This window comes from Drosophila miranda, chromosome XL (genome assembly GCF_003369915.1).
Source record: "Drosophila miranda strain MSH22 chromosome XL, D.miranda_PacBio2.1, whole genome shotgun sequence".
Lineage (NCBI taxonomy): Eukaryota > Metazoa > Arthropoda > Insecta > Diptera > Drosophilidae > Drosophila > Drosophila miranda.
In genome coordinates this window covers 5,581,356-5,591,594 of record NC_046673.1, presented here as the reverse complement: position 1 = coordinate 5,591,594, position 10,239 = coordinate 5,581,356, and the positions used below count along the sequence as shown (strand labels likewise).

The following is a 10,239-nucleotide window of genomic DNA, read 5'->3' as shown; positions in this document are numbered from 1 at the left end:
AGTATTTGACATTGCGTTTCCCACGAGTAGGCGGGAAGGGGTTGGTCACCCGAGGCATAGACCGCTTGCCCCAGGAAGCCTAATTTAAACTGGAGGTCGGCAGGTATCCAGAGTCCGCATATTATCGACCGAGCACCCCCTCGGGCATGCATCCCTCGGCATATAACAGTGTCACCTTGGATTGGGGTAATTTCACTAAGAGTTTTCTTCTCTCCGCCCGACTACCATTCGCCAGCATCCTGGCAGAGACATGACCGTGCCAGGACCCGTTTCCAGCCGCCCTCACAGGAAGGAGTATAGTCGCACTTCCACCGGTGTGTACAGTTACGGTGAGTGACGGTTCGCTCGCCACCCTCTGTATCCTAGGGATGCGGGAGGCAGGCCGCACCGGGTATTCCTAACCGGAGTGGCTGCGCCTCATTCCGAGCTTACAGTTGTGCAAGCCAACACGACATCCGACATCCCTGTAGAACCCGATGGCTGACGGCCAAATGTTTAGTAAGCCACTGTACATATGATTAGTAATAATCAAAAAACAAACCGATAAAAAAAAGAGGGGGAACGTTGTGAGTTGCTACGGACACCGCAACTCTACAGTTATACCCGATACTAAGGCTATAAAAATGATCTGATCTGATCCAGATTCAGCAATCTGATAGATATGATCATTATCTATTATTCTGCGTTCTTAGTTTTCTCGTATCCTCAATATTGTGGATGCAACAGTTCTTCGTTCTTTGTGGGGGCGGAAGGGGGTGGGGCGAAATTTTGAGATATACGTTTTAAAGTGAGATCTAACAGGAGTGCGGATACCAAATTTGGTTACTCTAGCCTTAATAGTCTCTGAGATTTGTGAATATCCCCAGATTTGCATCCTTTGCGGGGGCGGAAGGGGGTGTAGCGAAATTTTGAAACAAACTCGTCTCGGTCCGATATATTAGGAGGGTGGATACCAAATTTGGTTGCTCTAGCATTTATAGTCTCTGAGATCTAGGCGCTAATGTTTTACTCTAAGCAAAGCCGGCTGTGCTACGTGTGTGTTAGAGAGAGACAGGGCGAGAAAAAATGAAATTGTTTTCTTGATGCTGGCTATAATATAATAAAATCCAATTCAAATTCTGCAGTCTAAAAGATATGGTCATTCTCTACGATTCTGCGTTTTTGGTTTTCTTGTATCTTTAAAATTGTGGATGCCACAGATTTTTGTCCTTTGTGAGGGCGGAAGTGGGCGGGGCGAAGTTTTGAAATATTTTTGTAGCAGTGACATATCACAGAAGTCTGGATCCAAAACATCGTTGCTCTAGCTCCTATAGTCTTTGAGCACTAGGCGCTGAAGGGGACGGACAGACGGACAGACGGACGGACGGACAGACGGACAGACGGACAGACGGACGGACGGACAGACGGACAGACGGACAGACAGACATGGCTCAATCGACTCGGCTATTGATGCTGATCAAGCATATATATACTTTATGGGGTCGGAAACGATTCCTTCTGGACGTTACACACATCCACTTTTACCACAAATCTAATATACCCCAATACTCATTTTGAGTATCGGGTATAATAAATAAAAGTTTATATACATATGTAATAATTAGAGAGGCAGAAATAAATAAAAAAAAAGAATAATAATAATAAACAAAATAAAATAAAGAAGAGAAAATAGAGTAAAAATAAATAAATAAAAAAAAATTATAATAATAATAATAGTAAAAGGTTGGGTATGGGGAAACTAGGCCCAGCCATAGCCGACGCGAAAAGAAACATACCTCTCGATAAAGAGTATCGCGGCGAAACGACCAAGAAAGAGAGCGGGATAACGGGACCAGGGAATAGAGCGGCAGTGGTGATGGAGAGCGTAAGTACCGTACGGCGGAACGGCGAGAGAGGTGCCATCGATCATTTGGAAGCAGCTAGAGAAACCGGGTAGTCCAGCATTATGCAGATACAAAAAACGGAAAGATAACGGCACCGATGCTTCCGAGATGCTTGGAGGAGCAGGCGGCCAGCGTGCAGGAGGACCACCGCCAGCAACGGGCGGAGCCCTTGCGTGATGAGCAGTGGTCCCGAAGAAGCGAGTCGCCGGAGCTGGAGATCATGGCATCACCGTTTGGGACCCCAGAGCCGGCCACCGGGGACACCGCAGAGCACTCGAACGATGGAGGTGTCGGCCGGGGGATGCGGGACAAAGGACTCCGACGACAGCGACGTGGTGATCGTGTCAATTCAGCCAGCACCGCCGCGGGAAAACCTGAAGGCGCGTGAGAAGGCGGAGGAGAGGCAGGCGCGGCGTTTTAATGAATCCGATCGGCGGAGAGCTACCTGCGGGAGAGGGCACGAGAGGGTGCTGGAAAGGCTGCGAAGCCATCACCGAAGCAGCCGACGGAGCAGGCACAGCAGCCGGTGCAGTGACGCACGCCGGCAGAGCCACAACGCTCGCGGCCAGCGAAACCGGGGTCAACGCCGACGCAGCGCAAGCTGCAGGCAGCGCAGTATGGGCGGCAGCCGAAGCAGAGGCGCCAGCAGCCAGCGCCACAGTCGCCACACGGCAACGCGCGCGCAGCCAGAGCAGCCGACGGCAAAGCCGTCGACGTCCCGGGAGGCGCCCACTAGGGAGCCGTGTCCACCATACAGTGCACGGGCAGAGGAGTGGAAGGAGGACAAAGAGTACGTCAAGCGGACCATCCAGGCTCTGTGGCAGGAGCGGATGGACCAGCGGCGAGGTCGGCAGGCAGAGGCCCGGTTGGAAGCGCGACGGCAGCGACGCCAGGAGTCCCGCCAGCGACGCGAGGAGGAACACCGTTGTCGCGATAAAGAGCGCCAACGAATGGAGGAGCAGACGGCAAGAGAGGTGGCCCGCCGGCTCGAGGCCGCAATGCAAGAAGCCCGGGCAGCCCTGCGACGCCACGCAGAGGCCGATGCACAGCGCAGGCGAGCGGAAGCTGTGGGAGGAGAAGGACGCCGGTCGACCGGCAGCTGGGGAGCCCGCGCCTCCGAGCCAGGGTCCGCCCAGAGGGACGATGGACCAGGAGACGGAGCCGCCGCCATGGGTGGAAGGAAGGCGAACGTGGCCTTCGACGGCGGCAGAGACGACGACGCGGGAGGCGAAGCCAACGGCTACGGCAGGTGAGCCTTGGGAACGCGGTCACGCAGGAGCGGCCAGGACTTTCACGTCAGGCATCGTGTTCCGAGTCTCGAGCCAAGGTCAGGCGCCCGCAGCAGCAGAGGCAGCAATCGCTGCCAGAGGACCGGCCGACGGAACCGGCACGCTGGCGACTTGTACCGGCGGAGGAGTGGCCCGAAGAGGTGATAAGGGCAGTGGAGGGGACGCGGTACGGAAGGCCTCGATGCTGTAGTCTTGGAGTGATCGTCGAGGCGAAAGGTAAAACCTACAGCGAGGTGTTTGCACTGGTTACCCGGAGAGACGACGGCCAGCTGCAGGATCTGAGCAGGAGTTCCAACAAGGTTCGCCGTACCGCAAACGGAAGCCTGCTCCTTGAGCTCAACAGAGGCGACAAAGAAAGCTCTGCAAAGATGAAGGAGAGCCGCGAATCGGTACTGGATGGAGTAGCGGAGGTTCGAGCCCTTTCGGAAGATACGAAGACGAGGGTGCCAGCGATCAGCGACCCCGCTTGTAACCTTAAAGGACTTTGCCAAGGCCAAAGCAGAGCAATTTGCCATAGAAGACAACTTGGTGAAAGTGCGGTGAAGCCTACGCCCATCATACCGGAATACCCAGATTGCCATAATTGGAGCAAGGATGCTGATGTGGGCCTCGGCAAGGGCAAGATCAAGGTGGGATGGACGGTGTGTAAAATCAAGGAGAAGGACTCGCAGCCCAGGTGCAACAAGGGCTCGGAGATTGGGCACATTGCGCCAAACTGCCGTAGTGCAGTGAACCGAACCGGGTGCTGCATTCGCTGCGGCGCCAATGGGCACAGGATAACAGACTGCCCAAACAAGGCAACCTGCTTTGCTTTGGGAAAGGCCGAGGGGACAGAGGCCATCAATCGGGAAGCCGGCAGTGTCCCTTTCCGAAGCTAGAAGAAGTAGCCAAAAAAAAGAGGATGGCGGTGATCCAGCTAAATCTGAATCACTGTAGGGCCACACAGGACCTGCTCCTACAGACGGTGAAAGAGCTCAAATCAGATCTGGGCATAACCAGCGATCCGTAGAAAACAGGCGACAACGAATTCTGGCGACCGACAGAACATGGAAGGCATCCCTGTGGGCATGTGGAGGCGATCTCTTCAAACTCAGCAATGTGCTGGCAGGAGACGGATTAGTGCGCGCGACAGCTGGTAACCTATGGGTATACAGCTGCTATCTAGCGCCCAGTCTACCCCTCGAGTCCTCCACCCGGATCATTGAGGTTCTATCAGAAGACGCAAGAAACCGCGGGACAGTCCTAATCGCCGGGGACTACAACGCGTGGGCAGACGAGTGGGGCTGCCAAGTCGCCAATGCAAAATGCCGAATCCTTCTAGAAACATTAGCATTTACCTAGCCTTGCTTAACGTGGGCTCTCAGCAAACCTTCTGCAGGGGTGGCGCTGGGTCAATCATTGACCTAACGTTCGCGAGCCCTTCGCAACTGCGCAATGCAAGGTGGCGAATCGGAGACGAATAGGAGCGATAACGAAGCCATAGTGTTGACCTTTGGCGAACGCCCCAGACCCAGCAGGGCAAACACGAGGGGCAATGCCTACATCGAGGACACGCTCAACATCAGCGCTCTCGTCAGAAGTCTCGGGACGTGGGAGGCCTTCGGTGACAGAAGCGCCAACGAGTCAGCTAACCAGCTTGCCTCGCGAATGGAGCGTCATGAATCGGCTCAGTGCCGGGAGCAAGGCGCCTACGGAACCCAGCACGCTCGTATTTATGCATATTTATTTTATTATATACATATATATTTTTTCTTATTTAGATACATCATTATTTTAGTTATAATAAACAAAGAAGTCGATAACCGACGGCGTTTAGATAATTTGTATAATTTATAATCAACCTGTGTAAAATAAGGAAATAAATGTGTAATTATATTATTGTAATATTTTATATTTTGTAATACAAATCAAACAAATAACAGCTTTTATTTTATTTCCCGCGCCCTAGTGTACCATACCCCGACCCCCTGCCCATTCTTCATTTATTTTGTGGCGGTAGGTCAGCTCATCAAAAGATCCAAAACAAGACCCAAACTTTAATTTCAGTTCTAGCGGCCAGCAATACGAGAACATACACACGCAAAGTACGTGAGAATCGTGTGCACACATTCAAATATGCTGGAGGCACAACAGAAAACAGAAAACGAATGAAAACGAAAAAAGCATACAAACGCATATTTTTGTCGAAACATATTGCGTGTGTACTAACACATGCAAAGATGTTCTCTCTGCGCTCTCTCATGATGACGCGTCAGCACCCGAACGCCAGAGCCGAAGTCTCTGGGGTATTCAAACTGGTAACCCATCGTGTGACGGTTTCTAGAATGAACTGAACTATATACTGTATGATCGGTGGTGTGGCTTAGGAACATCCCAGATGGATATAACTGGGAAAATTTCGGAACTGGAAAACCTTGTAACCTTGTGGTTCAACAGCAAAACATATTCTTGCACCAACTAATAATGTTGCTGCAAATAAATAATGATGATGACTATAACTTTGACGAGGATGAGATGCTTGACTAAGTATCTGCCCTAAAAAAAAAACAAAAGCCAGGAAAGTTAATCAGTCAGAATATTGTGTGGGGACCGTAATGAAAATTAAAAACTTATTTAATTTTTATTTCTTAACACTACCAACAGATTATTTTAAAATTGTGTTTGGACGAGCTTTTCCTGCCTTTCATCATGTTCCTCCTTCTTTCTGTGATGCTCCTTCTGCTCTTCTAGGCATTCTTTGCCGATCTCTGCTCGCCAAGTAGTGTCATCTTTTTTTGTGAGCTTTGGCGGGGGCTCATTGCTGGTGAAAAAGGTGCAGGAGCAGCAGGATCCGTCCAGGTCGACCTCCAGCCAGTTCGGTACATTACTCGTTATATTTTTGCGGTATATCTCACAAATGAGATGGTATATTTTGGTATTTTTTCTAAAGTTCAGACCAAGTGGTCACACTGCTCCTTCCTTTTCTTTTCACCTTCGTGTAAGACATCGTGTTTTCGGTGTTAAATTTTCATTAAAAAGTGAAAAATGGTGAGCATTTTCAGTCCTATATCAGAATAAATGCCTAAATCAGTTTGTGTGCTATCTAAAAACTTTTTGAAAGAGCTTGAAGATGCCGCGATATTCGTTGGATTAGTTGTCGCGTCGAGACTAACTTGAGTTTTCTGTGTTTCTGTTTGTTTCGCCTATTGCAGGGTTTCGTTAAGGTAGTCAAGAACAAGCAGTACTTCAAGCGCTACCAGGTTAAATTCCGCAGGCGTCGTGAGGGTAAGACCGATTACTATGCCAGGAAGCGCTTGACGTTCCAGGATAAGAACAAGTACAACACGCCCAAGTACCGTTTGATTGTGCGTCTCTCCAACAAGGACATCACTTTCCAGATCGCATATGCTCGCATTGAGGGTGACCGCGTTGTGTGTGCCGCTTACTCGCACGAGTTGCCGAAGTATGGCATTAAGGTGAGTGGAATAGCGAAATTTGATTCAAGATCAAAGTCGGGTAAATAATCATATGTTTTATATTGTTATTATTTTAGGTCGGTTTGACTAACTATGCCGCTGCATACTGCACTGGCCTTCTGGTTGCCCGCCGTGTGCTGAACAAGCTACGGAACCCTGCTAAACAAGCCAGGGAAACCACCAGGTGAGCTTTCCTCGTATAGACCAAGATGTCTCCTAGACACCGCGGGAAAGGTATGCGAAAAGCTCATTGCACGTAGTCCTGCCATTGTAGATGCCGGCGGCCTATCGCCCAACCTGTATGGCTTCCGGAAAGGCATGTCAACTCTGGATGCTATCAACATAATCACCAACATAGCGGAGAATGCCATCAGCGGGACGCGCTGGAGAGCGGGCAAGAAGCAGTACTGCCTGCTGGTTACCCTCGACATTAAAAATGCGTTTAACACGGGGAACTGGGGAAGAACGATGGAAGCCCTGCGGACGCTACGGATCCCGGAATACCTCCTGAGAACAGTGGACAGCTACCTCAGCGAGACGGCGCTGCTGTTGGAGACGAGCGAAGGGACAAGAGCATATAGAGTAACTGATGGAGTCCCGCAGGGTTCGGTGCTGGGGCCGATCCTGTGGAACACGACTTATGATGGAGTTTATGATAGACTGAACCTTCCCGAAGGAAAGACGGTCGTGGGGTTTGCCGCCATCACTACGATGGTGGCCAAGGATCGTGCAGCAGTGGAAGCAGCTGGAAACGGGGCAATCCGTGCCGTGGAGCTGGCGGCCCATAAGACAAAAGCTGTTCTTATCAGCAGCAGGAAGATGGTGGAGACAGCTCGAGTGTCAGACGGCGGACACGACATCAAATCGCAAAGGGCGTTTAAATATCTAGGTGTTATGTTGGACACCAGGCTCTCATTCAGGGAGCATCTGGAGTACGTCAACACAAAGGCCGCACAGACTTGCCGAGCACTCAAGCTAATCCTGCTGAACACCAGGGGGCCAAAGCAAGCAAAAAGGAAGCTAATCACCAGCGTCGTCTCCTCCCAGATCCTGTATGCTGCCGCAGTGTAGTCCAAAGCGAAGAAGGTGCCGAGCTATATGCCAGGAGTCGTCTAAACTCCTGCGCGCTTAGAACCCTATCCGACGACGCAGCACTTGTCATCGCTGGACTGGTGCCAATATCAGAGAAACTGAGGGAAAAGGCCAAGGAGTATGAGCTATCCTGCAGGGACACTTTCAGCCCTCACACGAGAGCTGCGTGTTAATCACCCAGGATCGAGAGCGTCAGGATATGTCAGACGAAGTGTGATTCCTCAACCAAAGAACGCTGGACCAACAGGCACATTCCAGACATCAAGCTGTGGTTTGAGAGGAAGCACGGACAGGTCCACCTCACACAGATATTGAGCGGTCATGGATGCTTCATATCGTACCTGAAGCGGTTTGGCCGCGAAACGGATGACTGGTGCCCATCTGGCTGCGGAGGCATCGTGGAGGGCGCCCACCACCTTCTTCGAGTGCCGCCGTTTCGACTATGAGAGGCACTAGCTAGAGGATGAGCTAGCCACCACCATCAGCGTCGGAGGGATCGTGCCATTCATGGTATCGGATCCCAAGGCGTGGGAGGCAACCACTAAGTTTGCCGCCACTTTAATGCGGGAGCTACGGAGAGCAGAGAGTGAAAGGAAAGTGTCGGAGGAGCAAGGAGGAACGGTTGTGCGAAGCAATGCTTTGTGGCCGTACCGCACAGCTACGCCTCATTACCTCACCAACAAACCACAAACCCACACCCCCACAATTAGCTGTTAAGGAACCGCGGGTAAGTGCCTGTTTTCCTATTCTTCTTCGCTGTGATTCTTGGCGCCACATTTTTTGGTTGCAGCCTTCTTTTTTGCTTTTGGGCAAAATTGGCCAAGCACACCACAAGTGGTGTTGGATAACGACTGCAGAACAGGTGACTGGGACCTGCCAGATCGGAGGCACGGAAGTTAGAAGAGATGAGCGATCAGCGGGAACAGGCTGCGGCTTGCAGCACTCCGCTGGCAACCTCATTCGCCGAGAATACCTTTCGCCGGAAAAATGCTCTGGCCCGATCGCCAAACCAGCCGACGGCAGCTGTGGAGGAGCGCGCAAGGTCCTCTCCTCCAACGTTGCAGCGCTGCCAAGAGGAGCAAGCAGACCCGAAGGAAAGAGCCAAGGCGCATTTGGCGAGCTTGTGCCAAAAGGCTGAGGAAGCTGATGGTGCTCCCAAAGAGGTCCATCACTAACCCAATGAGGGACCTGGTGGACGAGATCGACTACCTGCAGCGAGAGGTGGTATCGTGCTGGCAGGCGGTCTCTGCGGAGCAGTCTGTCGCCAAGGCTGCACAGCCGGCAGTGGCGGAAAGGGCGGGAAAGAGGGCACGGCTAGAGCACAGGAACACCACCCACCCGTCCCCGTCTCCAATGCTGAAGAAACCAAAACATGGGTCCAAAATTTAAAAAAAAAAAAACGCCGTACCTCGCAAGGTATCGGAGGACGCCCCAAAGGATCGCGATGAGGGGTGGGTGAGGGTCGTAGCTAGGCAAAGGCCAAAGCAGCAGCATCGACCAGGACCGCCACGCAGCGATGCAATAGTCATCGCCGCCACCAGCACTGTCTCATATCCAGACATCCTAAGGAAGGTTAAGACCGAGCCAAGTCTTAAAAAACTAGGGCAATCGGTGCAAGGGATGCGACGCACAGCAAAAGTTGAGCTGTTGCTGATGCTGGAAAAATCGGCGGACCCGAGAACCCACGAGATGCAGGCAGCAGTCGAGGAAGCGCTAGGAAGCACAGTTGAAGTAAGGAGTCTTACGGAAACTGTCATCTTGGCGGTAAAGGACATAGACGAAGTGTCACCCCAAGTGGAAGTCCTAGCGGAACTTAAAGCGCAGGCAGGGCTGAAAATCTGCGAGGCCGCAGCTATCTCCATCAGACCAGCCTATAGGAGCACGCAGACTCTGACTCTGAAAGTCTCCCCGGCCCAAAGCCACTCTTGGAGCAAAGAAGAATTCGCCTGGGGTCTGGGTATTGCAGGATACGACCCAAGTCAACTCCCAGAAGATGTTACAAGTGCATGGAGTTCAGCCACATCGCGCCTAATTGTAAGAGCGGCCAAGACTTCACGAAGTGCTGCTACAATTGCGCATGAGCTGACCACCAGGCCAAAGACTGCACAGTCGAACCAACTTGCATTCTTTGTAAGCGCCACCGGGGGACGGACCCGAAACACCAAACGACGAGTTCGTGGTGCCCGCAGTACCAAAAGGCGATGCAGCAGATGAAGGATAGATGAAAATCATCCAACTAACACTTAACCACTGCGAGATGGCACCTGGCGAGCAAAGGCAGCTGCTGGATCAGACTATAAGGGAGCACCGTATTGATGTAGCCGTCATAAGCCAGCAATACCGCAACTCGGGAGAGTGGATTGCTGACTCGAGAAAAAAAGGAATCGGGCGCACCTAAGCTGAAGAGAGAGCAAGCCAACTGACCATACATTCGCTGGAAGCATGTGGTGCCTCCATGTTAAGGAAAAGAAGAAGCCTGAACAACCAGGCCAACGTACTGGTGGAACGCTGCTATAAGTA

At 51.7% G+C, this 10,239-nt stretch overlaps 2 protein-coding genes across 2 annotated transcripts; both read left to right on the top strand.

Moving 5' to 3' along the window:
* The first annotated feature begins 2,164 nt into the window (after positions 1-2,164).
* Positions 2,165-3,136, top strand: LOC117186891 (serine/arginine-rich splicing factor 4-like). The gene has a single exon (XM_033388175.1). It carries the CDS (start codon positions 2,165-2,167, stop codon positions 3,134-3,136), a length of 972 nt encoding a protein of 323 aa, XP_033244066.1.
* Positions 3,137-6,103: 2,967 nt separating this feature from the next.
* On the top strand, positions 6,104-9,149 carry LOC117191919 (60S ribosomal protein L5-like). The gene is made up of 4 exons (XM_033396670.1): positions 6,104-6,199; positions 6,364-6,627; positions 6,705-6,811; positions 6,902-9,149. The coding sequence occupies exons 1-4, from the start codon at positions 6,197-6,199 to the stop codon at positions 7,059-7,061; spliced, it is 534 nt and encodes a 177-aa protein (XP_033252561.1). The 5' UTR covers positions 6,104-6,196; the 3' UTR covers positions 7,062-9,149.
* The last annotated feature ends 1,090 nt before the right edge of the window (positions 9,150-10,239 follow it).

Coding starts and splice junctions, on each gene's coding strand:
- LOC117191919 (XM_033396670.1), top strand. Junction 6,628..6,704: donor TGCCGAAGTATGGCATTAAG/GTGAGTGGAATA, acceptor TTATTATTTTAG/GTCGGTTTGACTAACTATGC. Junction 6,812..6,901: donor CAAGCCAGGGAAACCACCAG/GTGAGCTTTCCT, acceptor CTGCCATTGTAG/ATGCCGGCGGCCTATCGCCC.
- LOC117186891 (XM_033388175.1), top strand. CDS start 2,165: ATGGAGGTGTCGGCCGGGGGATGCGGGACAAAGGACTCCGACGACAGC.